Source organism: Bufo bufo, chromosome 2 (genome assembly GCF_905171765.1).
Source record: "Bufo bufo chromosome 2, aBufBuf1.1, whole genome shotgun sequence".
In the NCBI taxonomy this organism is placed as follows: Eukaryota; Metazoa; Chordata; class Amphibia; order Anura; family Bufonidae; genus Bufo; species Bufo bufo.
The window spans coordinates 390,210,574-390,237,370 of record NC_053390.1 but is presented as its reverse complement, the minus strand read 5'-3'; the positions used below and the strand labels follow the sequence as shown (position 1 = coordinate 390,237,370).

At 42.9% G+C, this 26,797-nt stretch overlaps 1 protein-coding gene across 1 annotated transcript; it reads left to right on the top strand.

Annotated features, from left to right (window-relative positions):
• The first annotated feature begins 1,428 nt into the window (after positions 1 to 1,428).
• FKTN (fukutin) lies at positions 1,429 to 26,296 on the top strand. The gene is given in 12 exon segments (XM_040420338.1): positions 1,429 to 1,550; positions 4,936 to 5,122; positions 6,071 to 6,130; positions 15,394 to 15,597; positions 18,407 to 18,535; positions 18,537 to 18,685; positions 20,607 to 20,739; positions 21,135 to 21,264; positions 22,688 to 22,794; positions 22,797 to 22,823; positions 25,055 to 25,182; positions 25,793 to 26,296. Coding segments are annotated over 11 exon segments (1,386 nt in total). The 5' UTR covers positions 1,429 to 1,550; positions 4,936 to 5,017; the 3' UTR covers positions 26,007 to 26,296.
• Positions 26,297 to 26,797: the final 501 nt, after the last annotated feature.

The window sequence follows — 26,797 nt, the reverse complement described above, 5'->3', positions numbered from 1 at the left end:
TATATTTATACATAGTAATTAGATCTCACCTCAGTCGTCTTTTTTCTAACGTGAATAACCCTAATTTTGATAATCTTTCAGGGTACTGTAGTTGCCTCATTCCATTTATTACTTTAGTTGCCCTCCTCTGGACCCTCTCCAGCTCTGCTATGTCTGCCTTGTTCACAGGAGCCCAGAACTGCACACAGTACTTAGTGATGTCCGGATTATGAACGAATCGTTCTTTTGAATCGATTCAGTTCACTGATCCGGAAGAGTCGGTTCCTCTGACTGAGCTGATCCGACTGAAACGGCTCAGTCAGATTAGCATAGAGGCAGCAGCAGGCAGTGTAATAGGAGCCGACAGTGGACGCTAGCCCCGCCCCTCCCTCCAACCAACCAACCAATCAGAGGCAACCAGCAGTCCAGCACTGACTCACAGCACAGGGGGAGTCGCAGGGACTCAGAGAATCGTCTGAGTTTATTAGTTAAAAGAATCAAATGAGTCAGAGACTGTGTCACCGAGTCCCTGCCAGGCTTCCTGCTCTACGGCTCCCTGTCTCCACAAGTCCGTCGGGAGGGGGGGGGGGGGCATTAGTCTAGCATGTAGCGGAGCTGTGTGTGTACAGGGTGCATGCAGCAGTGTAGCATCATGCTACACTGCTACATGCACCCTGTACACACACAGCTCTGCTACATGCTGTAGCAGAGCAGGAAGTCTGGTAGGGACTCAGTGACACAATTCTTTTAACTAATAAACTCTCAGACAATTCTCTGAGTCCCTGCAATAACTATAGCCACTACATCCCAGTCTGCTCCACTGCAGCAGAGCTGTGTTTGCCAGGAGCCAGTCCCTTCTGACCTTCGGTTCACTTGAGAGCCGACTCAGCAAGTGAACCGAAGATCCGATGAGCTGAGCATGCGCATTGATCTTCAGTTCACTTGCTTCTGCCGGCTCAGGAAGTGAACCGAAGATCCGATTCATGAAAAAGATCCGAACTTCCCATTTCTAACAGTACTCCATGTGTGGTCTGTCTGACTAATGATTTGTAAAGTGGTAGGACTATGTTCTCATCACGGGCATCTATGCCCCTTCTAATGCGACCCATTATCTTATTTCTTGTTGTTCTTCTAACTCCCATAGAAGTGAATGAAGCATTCTGGGAGTTGTAGTTTTCGAACACCTGGAGTGCCGAAGGTTACATCTGGATAGGACTTGCAGAAATCCTTGTGCTTACAATCCACCCCCCATTCAGATGAATAGAACTGATTTTCAGTCACAGAAATGTCGACAACCAAATCTGCATCATGTGTATATCTCCTATCTCTGCACACACGGCATTACACAGGAGGCATACTAGTCTCTTCTCTCTTCTGCTCACCCTGGCACACAGCCTGACTCCTCCCTCACATGTGACTGATCACATGATCGTGACATCATCAAAGGTCCTTTCACTCACTAGGTGTTCGCATGTATAGACAAAACGTTATCTTAAAGTGACAGCGCGCTGCATTGTGTACAGCAATGACTTCATAGATCTCTACAGACACGCAGGGCTGGACGTCTGCGGGTAATGTGACGAGAAGGGGGGGGGGGATATGCTCTAATTACCTTAGTGTGTGTGTGTGTGTGTGTATATATATATATATATAGAGAGAGAGAGAAATACCTTTTCACTCCACAGTTTTTTGGTGCAAGGAAATGATAAATGTCGCCGTTAGTTTAGTTTTCCTGCCAATGGTAAGCGGCTGCACTGGGAGGCGATGCATGTGCAGTTATCGGAGGTCCACATGCCGCAGATTGGTGGCAGAAATATCTGGGGCTCAATATCAGTGCCATATATTATTTTTTTACTGCAGTGAGTGCATGAATTTCTACATTCTGTCACACAACACAAAAGTGTATGGCTACCACGCAAGATTTCATACGATATATTTCAATGAGACATTCTGCAATGCAACAGTCGCAAAAAATCCGACTTGGATGCGACGCCATTGAAATACATTGCATGAAATGTCATGCGACTTTCTTGCCACGCAACACGTTTTCCATTTAACTGTACCCTTGGGTGAATGGAACAGTCATAAAAATGTGATATGTGTTAACCCTGTCCCGTTCAGTGCTGTAATAGTACGACATTGCAAGTAGCTAGATGGCACCCAGCAACATACTATTATGATGATATGATGGAGCAGGCTCGGGAGCTGTGCCCACGCAATTAGTGCCACCTGGCATCCTAGTATTACTGCTGGGATCAAAGACAACGCCAATCACAGCAGTTAAAGCCTCAGATAAGGCCGTCACTAGTAACCACAGCTTCTGAGTGGTTAGACAGAGTTAGGCCGTTGATCCGTTTTCGTTTTTTTTTCGTGGACCCATTGACTTTCAATGGGTCCGTGGAAAAATCGGAAAATGCACCGTTTGGCTTCCGCGTCCGTGATCCGTTTTTCCAGTCCGTGAAAAAAATATGACCTGTCCTATTTTTTTCACGGACAACGGTTCACGGACCCATTCAAGTCAATGGGTCCGTGAAAAATCACGGATGCACACAAGATAGCCGTCCGTGATCCGTGTCCGTTTTTCCTATCATTTTCAATGCAAACTTGACTTATTTTTTTTTAGACTTTTCATGTCCGTGGATCCTCCAAAAATCAAGGAAGACCCATGGAAGAAAAAACGGCCACGGATCACAGAACAACGAAAAACCTGTCGTGTGCATGAGGCCTAAGGCTGGGTTCACACGGGCGTGATGGATTTGTTCAGGATGCGTCCCGGGTGCATTGCGGCAAACCCGCGTGAGTAGGTACGCAATTGCAGTCAGTTTTGACTGCGATTGCGTTCAGTTGTTCAGTTTTTATCGCGCGGGCGTAATGCGTTTTGCACGCGCGTGATAAAAAACTGAATGTGGTACCCAGACCTGACCTTCTCACCGCTGCAGATGCAACGGCGAGAAGGTAAACAGTGAAGGGGAGGCAGCGCTGGCACGACGCGCGCCTTCTCTTCAAACAGCTGATTGGCGGGGTGCCAGGTGTCAGAACCCTGCCGATCTGATATTGATGACGTAGGATAGGAGGATAGGTCATCAATAAATATAACTTGGACAACCCCTTTAACTATTCCCCAAAATACTGCATTACAAACTGCAACTGGTTCAGAAAGGAGCAAGTGGTAGTAATATGTCCCCAGAAAAATAAAAAAGTAATGTCCTTTAAAATGTGGAGACGAAGAAAATAAAATGCTGGGTTCTGACGTACAAAATGGGCCGCGTCTGGGGTTTAAGGGTTTATCCCATGAAATGTATTTATCACTTATCCAGAGACCAGGTGATAAATAATGAATCACTTGGGTTTGACCCCTGGGACCCTCGCAATTCCAAGAATGAGGAATCTCACTTCTGTAGGAATGACGGAGCACTGTCTACATCAGTCTCATGGAAGTCAATGGAGTGGTGAAGCAACATGCGCACTACGGCTTCATTCAGTGAGGGGTCTCTGGATAGGTGATCAATCATTTTAGTGAGGGAACCATTTTAAAGGAAATGTGTCACCAAAAACTGTATCTGTTTTTTTTTTTTCTAATCTCTTTTTATTTTCTGATTGCAGATTTTTTTAATTCTATTTCCTGAACACTATTATGGGGGCGGATATCTTGCCGGTTGTGTTCTTAACAGTATTTAGAAAGCATTAAGAACATGGACCATAGACACAATGGACAGGAGGGGACCTCATTGACTTCTATGGGAGAGTTTTCTAGGCATGCTCTGTGACCTGTGCAGAGGTCATTGTACAAGGAATGGTGGATCCTGTCTTATTCATTCCAAGAGGTGATATCATTACAGACAGGATTAGAATGACAGATAAGCAGATAACTGCAGTAAAGTGATCTGTGCAAACCAAGAAGTGACACCTATTATTAGCCTTAGTGGCCGAAAACTGCAGAATTTTATGTTTTTTGTTTAAATATAGATATTGACATGGAAAATTCAAATAACATGATCAAAAATTCTTTAAAATATGTTAAACATAAAAATGTGATTTAATCAATAGGTCATTTTCTGATGACACATTCCCTTTAAGAGCTTAAAAGTCAATTTTCACACTGCTGTATGAGGCTCTGTTGGCAGGTACCAAAACCATGAAACAACCCGTCTTGGACAGTAGCTACAATGCATTTGTGAACATGGCCCAAACATTATTTGCATTATTTTTATTTTTATTTTTGCAGCTTTCCCATGCTTAAGCTATTTTGCATCCATTAGTCATGCTCTCGCAGAACAAAAGTTTATCATGGACGTGAGATTATGCTCCTGTTTGGTACATTTCACTATTTTGTGTGATCTGCCTTAGTGCTAGAGGGCACTACCTTGCTTAGAACCCCTTTATCTGCTGACAGATGCCCTTTAAACCAGCAGATTTGTAGCTATGACACTGGCTGACCTGTTACATGTGCACTTGGCAGCTGAAGACATCTGTGTTGGTCCCATGTTCCTATGTGCCTGCACTGCTGAGAAACATGAAGTTTATATATATATGTAAATGAGCCTCTAGGAGCAATGGAGGCGTTGCCATTACTCTTAGAGGCTCTCCTCTCTCTGCAACCTCTGCGCCTTCAGCACTTTGATTGACAGGGCCAGGCAATGTAACCGTGATCATGCCTGACCCTGACTGATCCTAAAGTCTCGCGCTGTGCTGTGAGCTTCAGTATCCAGCACAGGTGCAGTACAGGAAAGTGGCTCGCAATACAGAAGAGAACTGCCGGTGAGCCCCTTCCCTAGATGCCCTTCACGCCGTGCTTCTCCTCTTCCTTCTGCTTGCTCTGTAGATACCTCCTCTGCATGCTCTTTGGGAACAGCTTGGTTTACATTGGCGGCCTCTTAGACAGAATATTTCTTTTGTTTTCTGTGTGTATTTTATGACATGATTACAGGAATAGTCATATTTTTTACATATTTACAGTTTTCCTGCACGCTTCATGCCGCCCGATGAAGATGACTGCAGTTGATATGATCTGCTACCACACGTCTGCGAGTCCGGGATAATGCAACGAGTCAACAAAAACGTGGTGTTGGCTGTGCTGACAGCCGCAAGTACCTTGTTTCTTCTGTTTCAGCTGTACTACTACCGATACTATATATCTGCAAAGGTAATATTTAATAGCATGTCATGTAGAATACCATGACGTAGTATAGCGATATAATATGTAATGTTAGTGGCAGAGTACCATATATCTATTCCTGTTGATCCTGGTTCTTAATAAAAGTAGTGGTGACTCAGTGGTTAGCACTGGTGCCTTGCAGCGCTGGGGTCCTAGGACAACATCCGTATGGAGATGATATGTTTTCCCCATGTTTGCGTGGGTTTCCTCTGGGTACTCCGGTTTCCTCCCACACTCCAAGACGTACTGATCGGGAACTTAGATTGTGAGCCCTCCTGGGGACAACGAGTGATGATAATGTCTGTAAAGTGCTGCGGAATATGTCAGCACTATATAAGTGTGTAAAATAAAAAATAAAAAATGATATATATATATATAACAAGATCCTTGAAAATGAGGTGAAAGAAAATCACTGCAGCTCTCACCTGACACCTCCCAGTGGAGCACGGAAAATCAGACCCGGACTCAGTCAGGTGCAAACTGTGAAAGAACAAATGGAATCCAGCTCCTCTTAAAAATATGCTTTAATCGACTTCCATAAAATCCGACATCAAATAGGACACTTTGCTGTGACAAGTTTCGGGCTATAATATCTTAGCCCTTCATCAAGACCTGATGAAGGGCTAAGATGTTATAGCCTGAAACGCGTCACAGCAAAGTGTCCTATTTGATGTCGGATTTTATGGAAGTCGATTAAAGCATATTTTTAAGAGGAGCTGGATTCCATTTGTTCTTTCACATAAAACAAGATCCGCATCGAAATGCTGTGTATTGGAAAACCCTAATATTCAGTAGTTTTGGATACTATCATATGTCTGTATTTTTCTGCAGAATTCTGTGTTTTCTTACTGCAGAATTTCTCTGCAGCCGGTTAATTTATATGCAAGTCATCTTGTATTTTTACATTCATTTCTGTGTAATGTTTGTTTGATTTAGAATGGCCCTGCTTTCTCCAAGATGAAAGGAAGTTTGGATGCACAAGACAGTACACATTGGGTAAGTAGATAGTACTAGTAAGCATAGTTTATTGCAGATTCCTGTTAAGTTCTTAGATGGTCTGTGAAGGTCTGCGTGTTTATAATCTGTGATATTTTCAAGTGGATTTATAAAAGGGAACGTGTCCCCAGGAAATGTCTTACTGTTTAAACCAAGTTTTTATGTTAAAGGGGTTTTCCGAGTGTTTTATATTGGCACATTTCTCAGTATGTGATTGTTTGGGGTCCCACCCTATCAGCTACTCCACTGAGCACCACTGCTTCCTCACGGCTTACCCAAGACAAATCTCTTTCATCGTTGGCCAGGCATAGCTAAAACCCATTACAATGAATGAGGCTGAGCTGCAATACCAAGCGCAGCCAATATCCAGTGGGTGGCACTGTGCTTGGTAAGCTGGAAGGAGGCCACTGCATTCGTGGGAGCGCAGTGGTCTACTCAAGCAGCAGATCGGTGAGGGACCCAGGAGTCGGACCACCACGATTACATACTGATGACCCATCCTGAAGATAAGTTATCAGTATGAAATTAATATATTTTTTTTTTTTTTAGTTTTTTCAAAGTTTCCATGTCAATATCCATATCGCTATCTATAAAATGATAAAAATAAAACCCTGCAATTTTTCACTAAGACTAATAATAAGCTGACAATCCCTGTTCTTTCCAGTAGTCATGTCGTGAATCGTGATGGTCACAGCTTATCTATTCCCCCTCCCTGCACAATGCCCTCTGCACAAGTGCTGTAAAGCATATCTATGAATGCTGGTAACAGCAGGTCAGGCAAGATGACTACCCCCATAATCCTTTAGAGAAGATAAAATAAAATGTACAATCTTTTTCAAGAGAGCGGTGTCAACTAGAGATGAGCGAATTTTTCAAAAATTCTATTTGGTCCAAATAAATTTGCGGCGAATTACGTTAAAAAACTGCTATTTCCTGGCTGCTGAGAGCCTTTATAGTGGTGTAGAATACTGTGCCTTGTAGTAACACGCATACGGAGTCTGTTTTGGTAGTGAAATAATACTGTGAGTCCGTATGACATGCAGATGACAGGTGTCACTCTTAGAATCACTGCACACTTCACTTATTTGGGCAGTCACGGGGCCAAAACTGACCAAATAACTAAAGTATGAACTCAGCCTTATAGGTCGATGTTAGTGCCAAGAAGCGCACTCCTTTTACGTCGCCTGCTGATTCCACATAGATGTTATCAGAACCTGTTCTGTTAAACGCGTATACAAGTAGAGCCCCCCGGACAGAGTTACTGATTAATTTGCCCTTCCTCTCATCCGACAGAACAATAACCCACAAAAAACTGATCCTGTCTGTTGAGCATCCGCCTTTACTCGGTCCGCATTTGCTCAATAATCTATCAGTATAGCTAATGCCAAAAAAAATAGGAGTGGATTTAAAACAGAGATGACACGTGACTGGAATATTTGCATGTCTTCTGTGTTTTGTACCCACTCCTGCTTTTGGCGATCAAATCAAGTCAATTCTGATGGGACCATACAGGCCTTGCAGCTGCTACGCTGACAGCATCCGTTGTGCGTCTCATTTTTCCTTCCTTCTGACAGATCAGAAGAAAGGTGAAATAAATCATGATGTCAGCCAGGCCGAAAGGCAAAATAGTGGCCCAGTCATGAAGTGGGGAGGGTGGGAACAGCATGAGAAGTCCACAGAGTGGACCTATGACATAGTGGTGAGGTGGAAGCAGCATGAGGAGACCACAGAGTGGCCCAATGACAGGGTCTGGATTTGGCAGCAGTATGAGGAGGCCACCGAGTAGCAAAATGACAGAGTCTGGAGGTGGTGGCAGCATCAGGAGGTTGTCATTGTTTTTGTATATTTGTTGTTTCATGATATATATGAGGAGGCCACAGAGTGGCAAGCTGACATAGTTTGGAGATGGCAGCAGCAGCTGCATCAGTAGACCACAAATTGACCCGGCAACAGAGTGGGGCGGTGGGTGGCAATACCAGTACCCGCTGACGAAGGTGGGTGCTAGAAGGAGCACTTGGCATCAGATGTGTGGCATCAGGCGGGTTGCAGCATCAGAGTAGTAGCTGAGGCAGGTAGTCAGAAGAAACCGGTCTCTTTTATCAAAGTGTTGGTGTGGCACCATGGATGATCTAGTCTGATGCATCAGGAATTGGTGGTTGGTAATCCTAGCTGATCCACGCCTGATTCATTTTGACAAAGGTCAGTCTCTCCACATTTTGGGTGGACAGGCGAGTTCTCCTTGGGGTAACTATGGCCCCCGCTGCACTAAACACCTGCTCTGTTGCCACACTACTGGCCGGGTAGGACAGCTTTTCCAGGGCAAACTCTGCTAGTTGCGGCCACAAATCCAGTTTGGCTACCCAGTAGTCCAGCGTATCTTCAATGTGGGGTGGCAGGGTGCTGTCCAAGTATGCCACCCCCTGCTGGTTCAGGTCCTGCTTCAGGTCTACCTGTTGCCGCTGCTGGTGAATAGTTTCTTCATTATGCGACTGTAGACTCAGGCTGCTGCTGATAGAGCTGGTACTGCTCCTGCCACCCCACTTCTCCCCAGCGGCCATGGCAGTGGAACGTGAGCGCAGAGGGCCCCCCGGTCAGACCTGCGAGAGGATGGACGATGGCGCCGATAGGCAGCGGCCAACTGACTTTTACCACAAGTAACTGCAGCGCTGAACGCTGCATGAAATTAGTTTTTCCACCAAAATAATTCACAAAAGATTTTACCGCATACAAGTGCAGTGCTTAACGCTGAATACAATTAGTTTTTCTACCAAAATAATTCACAAAAGATTTTACCGCATTTAAGTGCAGCGTTTTACGCTGAATACTATATTTTTTTTCCACCAAAATACTTCAATAAAGATTTTACCACATATAACGGAGCACGGAGATGGAAAGGGTCTTCGGATTCCCCCCGCACTATACGGACGTCTCAGAAATGAACCGCTGCTCCCGACAGCAGCTACTGGGAAGGTCATGGAGCGTCCCGGTCATCCGGCATCTATTCGCTCTGCTAAAGGATTATTTTGAAAGTGTGTAGAAGCCAAACGGGGCATCCACACTGCAGATTTATCATGGAGATTTAACCGCATATAACCGCAGCGCTGAACGCTCAATAAAGATTTTACCACATATAACCACCGCACGACTGACTGCTACTGCCGCTACTTCCATGAACCCCTGCTCTTTCCCAGGTAGGTAGGCTGCTGCGAAGCAGGTGCTCTACCCCGGGCACGTTTGACTCCCGACCTCCCACTGCTGCCACCCTGCTTTCAACACATATAACCGCCAACGTGACCTGAGAATGTATTTTTGTGTTTGTACTGAAATAGGCCACTAAACGCTTTCAACACATCTAACCGCTACCGACGTGAACTGAGAATGCATTTTTCTGTTTGTATTAACACATATAACCGCCGCACTGACTGACTGCTACAGCCGCTACTTCCTTAAACCTCTGCACCACTACTTCCCGGCCAGGTAGGTTGCTGCTAAGCAGGTGCTCTACCCCGGGCACGTTTGGCTCCCGAACTCCCACTGCTGCCACCCTGCTGACTCCCAGCCATGCTTTCAACACATATAACCGCCGACATGAACTGAGAATATATTTTTCTTTTTGTACTAAAATAGGCCAGTAAACGCTTTCAGCAGAAATAAATGCACCAGTGCGTATATATTTTTCTTTCTGTGCTGAAATAGGCCACTGAACACTTTTTCCACAAATAAGCACCAGTGAAATGCGTATATATTTTTATTTTTTTACTGTAATACGCCCCTATACTCTTTTAACAGAAATAACTGCAGAAGTGAACTGAGCATATATTTTCCCCACGCCTCCACAACGGCACCACCTGGAGGTTGGCCCGCCTTCTCAGGGACAGGAAACAATAGTGAGATCAGCAAATAAAGGGCCCCCTCCCTCTTACCTCTCCAGTTGTTTCCTGTCCCTCAGAAGGTCGGGATCGTGGATCAGCAGCTCGCACAGCATTTCAGTTTGTAATACCGGCTCTGCCGGAGGGCCGTTGCAGGAGGAGGAGTCGCGGGACACAGTAAGGCTTGTTCCTCCCTCCTCTAGGTGTAAATCCGGCAGATGCCGGTCACCCCGGGCTTTTCATCCCGCGTCCCAGGTAGGGATCGGCGGATCTGTGGGCAAGAGAGAGCGTTCCTGGGCCTGGGAACGCTCCCGCGAGACTCCCCGTGTGCCGTACTGGCGTAGAGTTGAGACGTCGGCATGGAGCGGCGCACGGGGAGCGGGGCTGTGACGTCACTCGCCGGACCAGTAAAGTAAAGCAGCGCGGGCTGCCGGCGTCCTCATGCAGCTGACTGTGCGCTCCTCCGGCATAAGCATGTCCCTGCAAGCTAATTCTGAGTCCCCCAGAAAACCCACAGATACTCCCAGGCCATCATGCTTGGTAAGCCTCCTCCCTATGTTGTTTTATTGAGGTTTTTGAAGGCACATTTTGTGTTTTTTTTCTGTTGCTACAAACACCCTGGTTTGTCTTTGGCAATTCCCAATAAAAAAAAATAAAAGAAACAACAACTTACCAATTTTTCAGGATTATGTCTCCTAAGGGAGAGATGTCTCAAAAAGGGAACCGTCCTCCATAAAGAAATGTGCCATCTGCAAAAAGGCGCTTTCTAGCTCCTATAAGAAGCCTCTATGTCAGAAGTGTTGGTGGTGGTGACAAGGTGGTCTCTGAAGAATCCCCTTTCCTGGTTGAAAATCTAAAAACCATGATTAAAGAGGAAGTCGGGGCTGCTGTGAGGCAAAGTTATCTACCATCACGTCCAAACCCTCTACACCGAGTACCTCTGTTATGGAACAAGACTGGGACATAAATGAGGGAGAAATTACATCTGACTCAGACTCATCTATTTCTGAGGACGTTTATAGGAAACCTCTTTGTTCAATTGAAGAGACAGATTCCTTGCTCAAAACTATCCGAGCCACAATTAACTTGGAAGAACCAAAAGAGCCGCTTACAGTACAAGATCAGATGTTCGCAGGCTTGGGAGACAGAAAAAAGCGAGTTTTTCCAGTCCACAATAATATAAGAGCTTTAATTAATAATGAGTGGAAAGAACCTGACAGAAGACAGTCCGCATCTAAAATATTTAAGAGGAAATAACCTTTTGCAGGGGAAGATTCGGCCACATGGGACAAGACTCCTAGGGTAGACGCCCCAGTGGCAAGAATAATTGGGAATCCTCCACCGCAGTATTGAGACCTGGAATCTCGGCAACCTACACAGCTAGGACCCTGTCCTTGTGGTTAGGACAGTTGGAGGAGCACATCGAGTCTGGTACTCCAAGAGAAGATATTCTAGCCTCAATCCCTATGTTAAAACAGGCCGCAAACTTTATTGCAGACGCTTCCGCTGACATAGTGAAATTATCAGCCAGAACAGCCGCCCTGTCCAATGCTTCACGCAGAGCAATTTAGTTGAGAACCTGGTCGAGGGATACAGCATCAAAAAATAAACTATGTGCCTTGCCTTGCCTTGCGAAGGGGATAGAGTATTTGGCTCAGCGCTTGACGATATTTTAGAGAAAGCATCAGATAGGAAAAAGGCTTTCCCACCGAATTGGAAAGTTTTATTGCCAGAGACGATCCTTTCGCCCCCAAAAACGTGGTAGGCCTGATCAAAAGAAAAAATAATCAGGATCGTCTTGGCAGGAAGGTGACGCAGGGCCTATGGAGAACAGAGCTACAACAAGCTTTGTCAAACATGAGGGAAGTGCGGTCTGGGAAGCCGTAAAAGCCTTTTCTCCCTCTATCCATCTGAGAAATGTAAAAATCCTCTCAGACAATTCCACCACAGTGGCCTACCTGAACAAACAGGGAGGAACAAGAAGCCGCTCCCCATCTTCAGTGACGGGAAAGATCCTAAATTGGGCCGAGAAAAATCTACGCTCTTTATCGGCAGCCCACGTAAGAGAAAGAGAAAATCAAGTGGCGGACTTCCTGAGCAGGGATCAACTAAAGCCAGGAGAATGGAGTCTGAATCATCAGATCTTCGGACAGATTTTTGCCAGGTGGGGCACTCCAAAGATCGACCTATTTGCCACAAGAAAAAACAGGCAAGTCACAGACTTTTTCTCCCTGCCCTTCTATACCGACCCCTGAAAGTGGACGCCTTGTTAGCATCCTGGCCTCAGGAACTTCTTTATGCGTTCCCGCCATTTCCTCTGATACCAAAGGTCATTACCAAGATCTTGGAAGAGAAAGCCCAAATTATCCTAATTACTCCATTCTGGCCCAGGAGAGCATGGTTTCCAATGCTAAAAAATCTAGCAGGAGAAGAATTTTGGATTCTCCCACCCCGACCAGGTCTACTTCTCCAAGGACCAGTGGTACATCCCAGAGTCACCCAGCTTCGCTTGACAGCTTGGAAACTGAAAGGCACATCCTGAGAGAAAAGGGTTTTTCAGAGGCGATAGTCTCCACTCTATTGCAGAGAAGGGAACCCGTCACGTCAAAAATCTACTTGAGAGCCTGGGAGTCCTTTTTACATTTTGGGGATGGCAGATGGGATCCCTCCAAAAAACCAGAGGTGACCCTTATCCTGGATTTCCTTCAAGCGGGACTTGATAAAGGACTATCAGCGACATCAGATAAAGAAAAGTTGTTCCACAACCTAGATGTTAGAAGGTGCGTTCTGCAGTATTTGGAGGCACCCAACAATCTGAGAAAATCAAACCAGTTACTCGTGCAATATCTAGTTCTTCACCAAGGCAAAGCAGCTAGCAAGACTTCCATCTCCAGATGGATCAAGGCCTGCATCATTCTAGCCTATGAGACTGAGGGAGTTGCTCTGCTCCCTTTGTTGAAAGCTCACTCCACCAGAGCATTGGCAACATCCTGGGCTGAAGGCGCCTCAGCCTCACTGGAAGAAATCTGTTGGGCAGCCACATGGTCCAGCCCTTGTACCTTCTTTAAACATTACAAGCTGGACGTTTCTACCAATAGGGACTTATCCTTTGGCCGCAGGGTCCTATCTGCGGTGGTTCCACCCTAGTTATGTCACCTATGTTATTCCTCCAGGTGGTGCCGTTGTGGAGGCGAGGGGAAAAGACAGAAATTACTCTAACCGGTAACTGGATTTTCCTTTAGCCTCCACAACGGCACAGGGATTCCCACACAAAAAAAAAAGATAGATATATAGGTATATATATTCCATTTTTTTGTTATATATTATGAGTTGTTTTGGTGGCGCATTGTTGATTCTCAGTTTGAAAAACCTTGTTTTTGTATAACAAGTGGCATTACCTCTATTATTTATGTTTATACCTTATTATTAAAATTGTTTTGTTTCACTTCTATTCTGAGTCCTAGGTTAATAACTGGAGAGGTGAGAGGGAGGGGGCCCTTTATTTGCTGATCTCACTATTGTTTCCTGTCCCTGAGAAGGCGGGCCAACCTCCAGGTGGTGCCGTTGTGGAGGCTAAAGGAAAATCCAATTACCGGTAAGAGTCATTTCTGTCTTTTTCTTGCTGGACTGAAATAGGCCACTATACGCTTTCAACAGAATTAAATGCAAAAATGCACTGAGACTATACCTTTTTTTCTTTTTTATATATTTTTTTACTGTAATACGCCCCTATACGCTTTCACCAGAAATAACTGCAACAGTGCAGTGCGTATATATTTTTCCTTTTTTAATAAAATACGTCCCTATATGCTTTCACCAGAAATTACTGCAGAAGTGACCAGAGAATATATATTTATTGTTGGAATGAAATAGGCCACTATATGCTTTAACCGGAAAACAATTAAATAGTTCAGTGCGTATATATTTTTCTTATTTTACTGAAATACGCCCCTATACGCTTTCACCAGAAATAACTGCAACAGTGCAGTGCATATATATTTGTCTTTTTTTAATGAAATACGCCCCTATACGCTTTCACCTGAAATAACTGAAACAGTGCAGTGCATATATATATTTGCAGAAGTGACCAGAGAATATATATTTCTTGTTGGAATGAAATAGGCCATTATATACTTTAACCAGAAAACAATTAAATAGTGTAGTGCATATATATTTGTCTTTTTTTTTAATGAAATACGCCCCTATACACTTTCACCAAAAATAACTGCAGAAATGCACTGAGAATATATATATATATATATATTATTTTTTTACTGTAATACGCCCCTATATGCTTTCACCAGAAATAACTGCAACAGTGCAGTGCGTATATTTTTTCTTTTTTCACTGTAATACGCCCCTATACGCTTTCACCAGAAATAACTGCAGAAGTGAAATGCATGTATATTTTTCTTGTCATACTGAATAAGATACTAAGATATAATCCACTAAAGGCTTTTCAACATAGCACTTGCAGCCAAATAACAACAAAAAGCTGTAATGACAGAGCTGTCTAATGACTATATGGATCCCCAAATAATTCCCTGCACTTGTAAATCACTTTCCTATCAATGTCCCTAGTGCCTTCTGACGTCTCTCCCTGCACTAAGATGCTGTGAAATGATTCCTCCCTATCCTTTCCCTGCACTTATAAATCCTTTTTTCATTTTTGTTTTTAAACATAGAGGTTTTTCCAATAGCTGCCCCTAGCGCCTTCACACGTCTGTCCCTGCACTCTGAACGCTGTAAAATGGCAGAATCCAAAATGGCTGCCGTATTTATAGGGCTGTGACATCACAGGGCTGGCTGGCTGCTGATTGGCTGCATGCAGGAATGTCAATATGGGTGATCCCTTTTCCCAGAGTTTTATGCCCCATGTCCTCAGTCCTCACATGTGTAGCCGCCATTTTAGGAAAAGTTGCGATTCTTTACGACGAAGCGCGAGGAAATTCGCATTCGTTTGCGAATCTAATTTTTCCTGAAATTCTAAACGAATTCCACTTCGTCACGCTCGATTCGCTCATCTCTAGGTGTCAACGTAAAGGAGCCAGTTTGTGACATTGATAGACATTAAATGTGACAAAAGAAATGTCATTGTGTCAGAGAATGGAAGCCGGCCGTTATGTGCCACGTCTGACCTGCTATTAATTTCTACGCCATTTTCTAATCAGAAAATTTGGAGAAAAACCCTAAAACTTACTCAGGGTACAACACAAGCTCACCTGCTGGAAAAGTGGTGTGAGGACGTTATGAATATGGACGTCAGTTTAAATGACTTTTATGCTAGAGAACGCACAAATTCATGGCTAAATTACCCCAGTCTTGGTTTACAGCTCTGGATGCCAGTGAATCCTATCCTTAAAATAAAATAATTTTTTTTCTCTTTTCTTTCAGAGAGTGGTTAAGAGCTTCTTAAACCTGGTTACCAACCACAATGTACCGGTTTTTCTAGTGGACACTCAAATTTTGGGACCTCTAAGTAAGGATTTAGAACAGTTGAAGAGCTCACCAGATAGTTTGCCACCTGGGTGTCAATATTTCTGCAAGCAGAGAGACATCACCACATTTGGACTGCTGGACAAGATATGGGAACATAAAGTAAGAATACGAGATATTGCCTACTTAATAGATACCTAGTGCATGCTCACCTTTTTAAACAGCATTTTACAATTTACAGCTAGAATTACCGTATGATTTACTTATCATGCGCTGATCCCGAGTTACAGTCTGTATTATACAGCAAAGCTGAATTCACAATGTTGCAGCTTCAGAACTGAAATCTCCCAGTGTTCTTGCTTGATTGGTGTTTGCATAGAGATTGCATGGTACATATGGTTGTTACACTAAGCTCTGTACAGTAATCTCATATAGGAAAAGCTAATTATAGAAGTTTAGCTAAGCTGTGAACATGACAACCAGCAGAACTGTGAAGGCAGCTCTGGATTATAATACACACAGTAATTCAATATCCATACAAGATAAGTAATGTAATGTACATATCATACTTAATATATTATACTATGTACTATCATACTTATTATATCAACCCTCTGTTCTAAATGGCAGCATTCCATGGCAGAGCAGAATCCCTCATAGTTTTCCTGTCAGCAGACACAGGCTGTATTATAGGAGTCTATGTCTAAGGAATGATCCTATGATTAACGTAAAAAAATTAAAATCTGAGATCATATAGTACATGACAGTCTCTTTCATACAAAGCTAGAACCAGCCCTGTACCTCACATGGATCCAGAGATCTCCACAGTCATTCCTCCGGTTGTTCTGCTTGATTTATGTATTATTATTATTATATTATTATTATTATTATTATTTCAAGCTGACAGCTAAGGCGGGTGTGTCCTTTCTCAGTGGGGGCGCTTCTGTCTGCTGCAGCTGTGGCAGCTGAAGAATGGAACTGAGCATGTGCATCCACGCTCAGTGAGGTGGACAGAGAAATTATAAAAAGAGCAGGTGGCATTATAGATAGATTTCATTGAAATACTCAGTGGCTATAGTAAATGCTTAAAAGGGTTTTCTGGGATTTTACTACTGATGACCTATCTTCAGGATTGGTCATCAGTAGCTGATCGGTGGGGGTCCAACACCTGGGACCCAACTGTTTTGAGAAGGCAGCCCTGTGGACCTCTCGCAGCTTATCAAGCACAGCGCCGTACATTGTATAGCGGCTGTGCTTGATATCGTGCTCAGCCCCATTGAAGTAAATGAGGCTGATCAGGTTACAATACAACCGATATACAATGTACGGCACTGTGCTTGGTAAGCACTGAGAAGGCCACAACGCTCACGAGGAGTGCCTTCTCAAAACAGCTGGTCGGGCAGGGGGTCGCTGGGTGTCGGGACCACCACCGATCACATACTGATGACCTATCATGAGGATAGGTCCTCAAGTAGTAAAATCCCGAAAACCCCTTTAATTACATGAAATTACAAAAATATTCAGATTCAGGGTGCTGGTTTGAAAACTGTTAAATATTTCTGTAGGACTAACCCCTTTTAGAAAAAAATACCAGGCTTGGTGCTACCCATCTCTAGGTGTCAAATTGGACACAGTTCCGGAAATTAAAATTTGTAGAATTTTATTAGTCAAAAAATGAGCCGGGCTTACCGTATATCGCCATTCAATTATGCATTTAGAGGCATGTAGACCCTCATAATTATAGCAAAAATCACAGACCATCCTAAACTGCAGTCTGCTTTCTGTTTGCAGGGAGTTTGAAATCCAATTACCTTGCAAACAGTTATGTGAACCCCTACAGTGAGTTGAATATGAAGCATGATCCCAATAATAATAGTTATTGGCATTTATATATTAGACATTGTTATAAATGCAGTTTCCCGATATAGTATACATTAAAGGACCTGTCACTGTTCCAGGGGTAGGATGTCTGATGCCCTCAGCCTGTACTATGGAGCTGGACTGCTCTTTGGACATTGAGCGCAGGGATAACCCAATATTTGTCAAGAAATCCAGCTTCAACTTGAGAAAATAAAATGCAACTTTTACTTACTACATTATAATCCACATTAACAGAGGAAGGACATAATGTTAAATTATGCCAGAATTGTTATTTCATGGGAATACAAGTATTTACTATAACACACGTCAAGTGTGGTGGCTACATAATAAAGATCTAAACTACTCATGTTTCGCCCAAAATAAGCCCTACCCCGATAATAAGCACTAGCACTATTTAGCAGAGTTTTTGGAGTAGGCTTAAAATATAAGCCCTAATCCAAAAGTAAGCCCTAGATACTGTAAGCTGCTCCAGCGCTAGGTTATGTCGCATGACATCGGTGACGTCACGAACAAGGAGAATAGGGTTACGGTACTGTAGCTAGCCTTATACAGGATGGTAGCAGGCACGATCCACTCACCTAATCACTACTGTAGATGCGTCTACTGCCTCCCGGGATACTGTACCATAGAGAGGGCACAGTGCCACTGTCAGAGTGGCTCCAGTGTCCCGTCTCCGCCTCCCAAGTGCAGAGAGGAGATAGGGCACGGTTTTATGAGAGAGAGAGTGCCAACCACTGACACTACACCACCAATTGTGATTGTAGGGTTAGGGTTATGGTTACTATGGTAACCCTAACCATTTAGATTTTTTGTTCGAGCATAAATGTGTGATTGTTGTTCATGGAGCCAAAATAAGCCCTACCCCGATAATAAGCCCTAACCCTTTTTTTGGAGAAAAAAATAATATAAGACCCTGTCGTATTTTCGGAGAAACACAGCACTAGGTAAATCATTTGCAGCAGTTGTGTCAGAAACACTGTCGTATCATATATTGTGGCGACCACAGCATTTCTATAGTGCGCATTAGTAGGTTAGTTGATGTTGTAATCTTTCATGACATACTTTCTAAATAAATGAAAATGTGTTATAGGGGTGGCATTTTCAAGCAGCAGAGAAGTTGGGATTTCAGTGGCCAGAAATATGATGGAAGAGATCACGACTGGAAGGGATGGATGATCTCTCAGGCACAGAAATACCTCTTCATTATATATTCAAAATGGGCTGCTCACACAATACATTTAGTAGTCTTTTATGAAAGAAGTGGCAACTACCTCTGGCACGGCCCTTTAAGACTGAAGAGAAATATGGACAGAAAGTTTGCATCTTTTCGAAAGCTTCAGTTTGGCCGATATGCTGGGGCTTATAGTAGGTAAGGTGGAGAAGGAAGCGATGGTTATGAACCTTTGAAAAAAGCGCTAAAGAAGTTGCTATTAAAAGTACCTTCCAGACACCAATCTCTAGGAGGGTAATTTATCATTCCCCACACTCCAATTTTCTGACATTAAAATGTTGTTTGCAACATTTTAAATTCCATTGTGCCTCAATCTAGGTGCAAGTAGTGTTTCTAGACTGTCTTCACCACTTTTCTGAAAAAGTTGTGGTAACGGGCCAGTAAATTATCTTAAAATTTTTTTAATTTCTTTTTTTATGCCAGTTTTCTGGTGTAAAAGAAGACTGAAATCTATAGTAGCTCAGAGCTGCCATAGATTTCAGTCTAGGTGCACGGACTGCCGGAGGAGGTGCCTATTTTATGAAGAAGCATGTGCCTCATCATAAATTAGGTGCATCGCAGGGGATATCATACATCAGTGTAAAATGTCAGTCTATGGTAAATTAATCCCTTGGGGGGACATATGTCAAACTGGTGTAAAGTAGAACTGGCTTAGTTGCCTGTAGCAACCAATCAGATTCCACCTTTCATTTTCCAAAGAAGCTGTAAATGAAAGGTGGAATCTTATTGGTTGCTATGGGCAACTAAGCCAGTTCTACTTTACACCAGTTTGATAAATCTCCCTCTTAGTGTTTATATACTGTATATATATTCCATACCTCTATATGAATCTTATTACTACTACCTGCTCTTTACTATAACATCAACTTTCTGTTGCTTCCCACACACAATGGGAGATTTATCAAAACTGGTGTAAAGGAAAACTAGTTTAGTTACCCATAGCAACCAATGCGATTCATCCTTTCATTATCCAGCTTTGAAAAATGAAAGGTGGAATCTGATTGGTTGCTGTGGAAAACTAAGCCTGTTCTACTTTACACCAGTTTTGATAAATCTCTCCTAATTTTAGGGGCCAAGAGTTGTTGTCATACGCTCTCCAATACAGACCAACACTAGGCTCCTCCCACTGTGGGAAAAGTAAAAATGTCACCTGTAAACGCTGTAGGACTAACACATTTAAAATGATGTGTTTATACCTTATGTGGCTCATTTTGAGCCCTATTATGACTTGTGTCCTGTTAATGTCTTGCTAAGGCTACTTTCAGACTTGCGGCAGAGTGATCCGGCAAACGTATGCCAACTGATGGCATTAGTAAGACTGATCAGTCAAAAAAAATGCATTGAAATGCCGGATCCGTCTTTCCGGTGTCATCCGGCAAAACGGATCCGGCATTTATCTCTTTCACCTTTTTTTTCATTCTGTGCATGCGCAGACCGGAAGGATGGATCTGGCCTTCCAGTATTCTGAATGCCGGATCCGGCACTAATACATTCCTATGGAAAAAAATGCTGGATCAGGCATTCAGGCAAGTCTTCAGTTTTTTTTGCCGGAGATAAAACCGTAGCATGCTACGGTTTTTACTTTTGCCTGAGCAGTCAAAATGACTGAACTGAAGACATCCTGATGCATCCTGAACTGATTGCTCTCCATTCAGAATGCATGGGGATCAAACTGATCAGTTCTTTTCCGGTATAGAGCCCCTAGGACGGAACTCTATGCCGGAAAAGAATAACGCTAGTGTGAAAGTATCCTAAGGAAGATCAAGATTGTAACATTGGGTCATGACTAAAATTTTCCTTTAAACAGTACGAATACATGTGGATACATAGTCACTATATTGAAAGAAATCTAGAATTTGGGGTAACAACACAAAAACAAGGAGGAAGATTTATGAAATTGTCTAAAAGAAAAACTCTTTGTTGTCCATAGCAACCAAAGAGCAGTTTACATTTCTTATAGTGCTCTTGAAAAACGGAAACCTGCTCTGGTATCGGTTGCCATGGGCAAGAAAGACATTTTTATTTTTTTTGTAAATCTGCCCCATACACTTTTTTTCAGTGCTGATCTGGTCCAGATTACTCTGGACAAATTAAAGGTGAAGATCCCAAGAGACCCCTCGCAATTTTTATCTGAGGTTTCAAATGCAAGGTTCTTAGAGTGCCGCTATAAAGAAGCTCGGTCATTTTTTAAGGTTGGTTTAGTTTACTACTTACAGTAAAGCAGGTTCTGTATTCTCTCCATTCTGTAATAGATTTAGTACATAAGTGTAAAAAATGCTTTTTTAGTATTGTTTTAGATTTTCCTAGTATTGTGTTTGCCTGAACAAGATCTACTTCTTTATATGATATTCCACTTAACCTGGATTCTTCTGAATTGGCATTTGTACTTCCATTGGGTTATAACATCAATGTACCCTCACATTTGAGAGCAGAGAGTATGGTCTACAGTATGCAGTATTATTCTTCCTGTCAAACTAATGGAAACGCCAAACAGCCAAAGATAGAACCTGATAGAAAATATTAAGACTTCATGTCTTGTTTCCTTCATGGATAATGTGTTAAAAAAATGCTATATTTTCGCCCCTAGCTCTATCCTGACGACACATCACTGGATGGGATAGAATTTAGAAAGAAAGCCAAAGCACTGTTACACATGGCAGCTTCCACCTTGGACTCGTTGGGTGTGGCTTTCTGGATCAGCAGTGGGACATGTTTAGGTAATACAATAACCTATAAGGTTACTAACCACAACATGACAGAATAAAAATAAAGCAAAAAGAAAGAGGAACTAAGGCTACTTTCACACTAGCGTTCGGGGCTCCGCTTGTGAGCTCCATTTGAAGGGGCTCACAAGCGGCCCCGAACGCATCCGTCCAGCCCTAATGCATTCTGAGTGGATGCGGATCCGCTCAGAATGCATCAGTCTGGCAGCGTTCAGCCTCAATGGGGACGGATCCGTTTGACGTTGACACAATATGGTGCAATTTCAAACGGATCCGTCCTCCATTGACTTTCAATGGAAAGTCAGGAGTTAATATACCATAGGATCGGAGTTTTCTCCAATCCGATGGTATATTTTAACTTGAAGCATCCCCATCACCATGGGAACGCATCTATGTTAGAATATACCATCGGATTTTGAGTTAGATCTGTGAAACTCAGATCCGACAGTATATTCTAACACAGAGGGCGTTCCCATGGTGATTGGGGTACGCTTCAAGTTAGAATATAGCTGAGAACTGTGTACATGACTGCCCCTGCCGCCTTGGCAGCACCCGATCTCGTTACAGGGGGCTGTGATCCACACAATTAACCCCTCAGTGCTGCACCTGAGGGGTTAATTGTGCATATCATAGCCCCCTATAAGAAATCAGGGGCTGCCTGCAGCAGGGGGCAGACCCCCCTCCCTCCCCAGTTTTAATTTCATTGGTGGCCATTGCGGGCCCCCCCCCTCCCTCCCGCTATTGTATTATTTTCATTGGTGGCACAGTGTGCGCCCCCCCCCGCCCCCCCTCCCTCTATTGTATTTTTTTCATTGGGTGCACAGTTGTGCGTCCCCCCCCTCCCTCTATTGTATTATTTTCATTGGTGGCACTGACCTTGAATGGGTCCGTGAACCGTTGTCCGTCAAAGAAATAGGACATGTCATATTTTTTTGGACGGACAGGAAACACGGATCACGGATGCGGCTGCAAAACGTGCATTTTCCGATTTTTCCACGGACCCATTGAAAGTCAATGGTCCGCGAAAAAAACGGAAAACGGCACAACGGCCACGGATGCACACAACGTCGTGTGCATGAGGCCTTATAGTACAGATTGTGATCTGGCACATACTGTTTGGGTTTTAGTGTCATTCTTGTTGTTTTTATTCTTTTTTATGCTTTATTTTGGTAAGCCCTCCCACCTGCCCATATCTTCTCATATTCCATATGAATGAATTATTAGATAGAGAGGTGGGGTAAATGTTTACATGGTATTGTGAAATGCTAAGGTAATGCATAAGCTTCATTTATTCCATTATATATCATTTAGTAATGAATATAGCATCTCATAAAATCCACAGGAATTAATATTGAACCGGTATAAATGTCATCTGTTAGCACTCTGGGAGTCTATAATAAAGTTGTTGTTTTTTCAGGTTGGTATCGGCAGTGCAATATCATTCCATACAGTAAAGATGTGGATTTAGGGATCTTTATACAGGACTACAAGCCTGATCTAGTCCCAGCATTTCAGAAGGCCGGCCCCTGCCACTGAAGCACAGATTTGGCATGGTTTAGTTGTTCCGTTTTTGCAGCAGTTCTGTTTTTCCTCTTTGCTTGGCTTTATTTATAGACTTAGCTCAGAAAACTGATGGCCATTTTCTTACACGAAGGTATAAGCAGCTAAGAATACCACCGGTATTGGACAATTTGCTGCGTATATGTGCACTTAGCGTTAAAACAGCAGTGTAATGTGAAGGTGAATAGGAAGCTTTGTATTGTGTTCTATGCATAAAAGGCCAGAGCTCAGATACATAGCCATGAATAAGAGCCTGGAATGGGGTAGGCTTGAAATGCATAAGGTGGGGTAGTCTTCTCACGCACATTATAGGCCACCATCTCACTAGAACATGGCTAGCAGCTTGGTTAAAAATTGTATTAGCCATTGTGAAAGAGCTCTAAAACGTTATTTTCACACAGATCCTGTGTAGCATGAGCTGCAGTTCAGCTGAACCAGATAGGAGTTATCCTATTACACTCCACTAGATGGCAGTGTCATTTAACAGTTGTGTTGCCGTCCTCTGCAATACAGGCGTCTTTGATATCAGGCAGTTTGATTAACTTTATGTGTTAATGTTGCTTCATAAAGATATTTAACAACGGAGATGCGAGACAAAAAAAAATGCCAGATTTTGGCACACAATAAACCAGAAGAACTAGTAAGTAAGGGTGTAATATTAACATTTGGAGACCGTAATAAGAACTAATAAAGCCTCTTTATAAGCAAAAGTTATGAAAATCAGACAATAAATTACACCATATATCAGCCAGAGAACTAAAATATGTCATAGCCACACTGAATGTGGAAAATCTGGTTCACATTTACTACTTTGATTGCAAAAATGTATGTCAAAACTGAACTAATAATTTTACCAAAATATTTTGGCAAAAGGTAAGCCGACCAAAAGTTGGTGTAAAGTTTGGAAGAAAGTGTCTAGTTATGCACCACATATATCATCCAGTGTAAGCCACTGTTGATAAATTTGTCGCATCTTTGGCTGTCTACATTTAGACAGGATTAGGTCCCCAGTCCCGATGAAATATCTGAGAGTGATTTTCAGAAGAAACATAAAATAGAAATAAAGAGTAATAATATGAGCAAAGACAGGTGGGCACTCTGCGTTCTTACTAAACCCCTCATATTTGATGTTAAAATTGAGAGATTAGCCAACATATCCTACAGTGGAGGACATGTCTGAGCCCGAAGCACCGCGCCAAGGTTTCTCAAGTATCTCAGGGTCCTAACACTCACCTACCGGAGCCGTATGGGCAATATTAGGGGCCATGGGGCAAATTACAGGAGCATGACTCACCAGTTACCTCCAGCATGGAATCATGTTAACAATGGGAGGAGTCTGCGAGTCCCACTCAAGACTGGCTGGTATGGCCCAGGCCTCGCAGGTGCACCTAAATGTGGCCTGTAGATGGAAAGAAGGCACATTTAAATTGGAGTTTATACACCTCCAGGCATCTCTATATATACAAACAAACTGAAAAACATGGCATGGTGTTAAACAGGCAGGAAGTGCTCAACCCCATATGTAGATGTGTGCATATATAAACAGGGGGAGCAAATCCTGCACTTGTGGGCCCGTTGCATACAGTGGAGGATGCCTGCAGCAGACCACAAGTACCACAATAAACATCCTACACAAGATAGCAGTTATGTGGATGTGATAACCAATATAGCAATATAATAATTCACCCTGGGTTCTTACTAAACCCCCAAATTGATGTTAAAATTGAGAGATTAGCCAACATGTCCTACTATGGAGGACATGTCTGAGCCCGAGCACCGCGCCAAGGTTTCTCAAGTAGCTTGGGTCCTAACACTCACCTACCTGTGAGGTCTGACTCACAGACAACTCACCAGTTACCTCCAGCATGTAGCAATGCTAACAATGGGAGGAGGGAGGAGTCTGCGAGTCCCACTCAAGACTGGCTGATATGGCCCAGGCCTCGCAGGTGCACCTAGGTGAGTGTTAGGACCTGAGCTACTTGAGAAACCTTGATCTGGTGATAAATTACTAAGAACCAGCACAAAAAGACCTTGATCAGGACACGTAGGTTCAGACTCTAAATGTAATCCACATTTGTTTTGTTAAGCAGATACTTTGAAAATCTTTAAGACTTGAGGCACAATGTAAATTCATATTTGTCAGTCTTAGAGGACATAAATCAGTGTTGGACAGTTTAGAAATATTTGATAGTTTTTGTCTTATCTGATATCCTTTTGTTTTCAGGTAGAAGATAGCTTGGAACTCTCTTTTCTTGGGAGAGATGATGTGAAACTTGACATTTTTTTCTTCTATGAAGAAGATGACTATATGTGGAATGGGGGCACACAAGCCAAAAGTGGCAAGAAATTTAAGTAAGAACTTTTTTTTATGACTGTAGCATTATTGCCATCTGATATTTTTGTATATTGAATGGGAATTAAAGGCAATTTAACCCTTCTGGTTAGAATAGACGCTTTCATTGTTTATATGATGTGATTTCAAATACTCCTTAAATGGGTTTTATTGGACTTGCATATTGATGGCCTACCCTCAAGATGGGTCATCAATATGAAATTGGCAGAGGGTCCGACTCATGGCACCCCCGCCGATCTGCTGTTTGAGGAAGTCCTTTCACTCACTGGAGCTCCAGTGAGCGCAGAGCCCTCCTTGCAGCTTACCAAGCACAGTGCCATGGATAGTGGCTGTACTTGGTATTGTAGCTCAAGCTCATTCACCTGAATGGGACTGAGCAGCATCTAGGCCATGCGACCGATGAACGTGACATCATATGGCCTAGGAGGAGGCCTAAGCACTAACGGAACGGCCTCTTTATATATCTGATTGGCGGGGTGCAGGGGGCCGGACCAGTTTAAAAAAATGTATGCAACGTACCAGAGTCATTGTTTCTGGCCAATTTATTTGTAATGGAAACGTTTATGTACTATTTGTATAAGAATACTTTATTCTTTATTTTTTTTATAGATACCTGTTCCCAAAATTTACACTTTGCTGGACAGAATTTTTGGAGCTTAAGGTCCAAGTCCCGTGTGAGACTGTAGATTATATAGAAGCAAATTACGGCAAGAATTGGGATGTTCCTCTTAAAGTCTGGGACTGGAAAAACTCTCCATCCAATGTTCAGCCCAATGGAGTGTGGCCTGTTGATGAGTGGGATGAAGTCATTCAATTATTTTAATCGAAATGTGAAAATGTAAAACTTGGATTTACAATGCAACATACTTTTATTAGAATAGACAATTTCCATGCGTGGTACCACTTGCAGGACAACGAGTGACTTTCTTTGCAATATAGAACATGGTTTGTGATGTGTGCACACTGGTAACTGAAGAGAAAACCACGGCACTCTAGGTGCTGTTTCGTTAAATGCTTATTTATTGGAAAGCTTTTTTTGATTTTTCTAAACTTTTTTATCCATCTAAAGAATAATATTTAGCCACTGGCCAACGTTTCGGTCAACAATAGACCTTGATCACGGCCTTAGTCATGGTGCTTGTAGTTTGGCTAAATATTATTCTTCGGATGGATAAAAAAAGTTTAGAAAAATCAAAAAAAGCTTTCCAATAAATAAGCATTTAACGAAACGGCAACTAGAGTGCCGTGGTTTTCTCTTCAATTGCATGAACTTTGTATACCACTGAGCACCACCTTCACCACAGAGGTGTGCCGTTCAACTCTTTTCTCATATTGCACTGGTAACTGACTTGATAATAACAATTAGTGTTTTGCTAGTTGAAAGAACTGACAGCACCCACTGGTTAGTGCAACATACCGTGTTTCTCCGCAAATAAGACAGGGTCTTATATTATTTTTTTCTCTGAAAAAAGGGGTAGGGCTTATTTTGGCTCCATGAACATATTTTATAAAGACACATGCCAATTACAGAACAGTCCCTGGACAGTGTTTATATTAAATATGACTATAACCCCCCTCATCCATAGGAATGCACCCATATACTGCAGTACATGG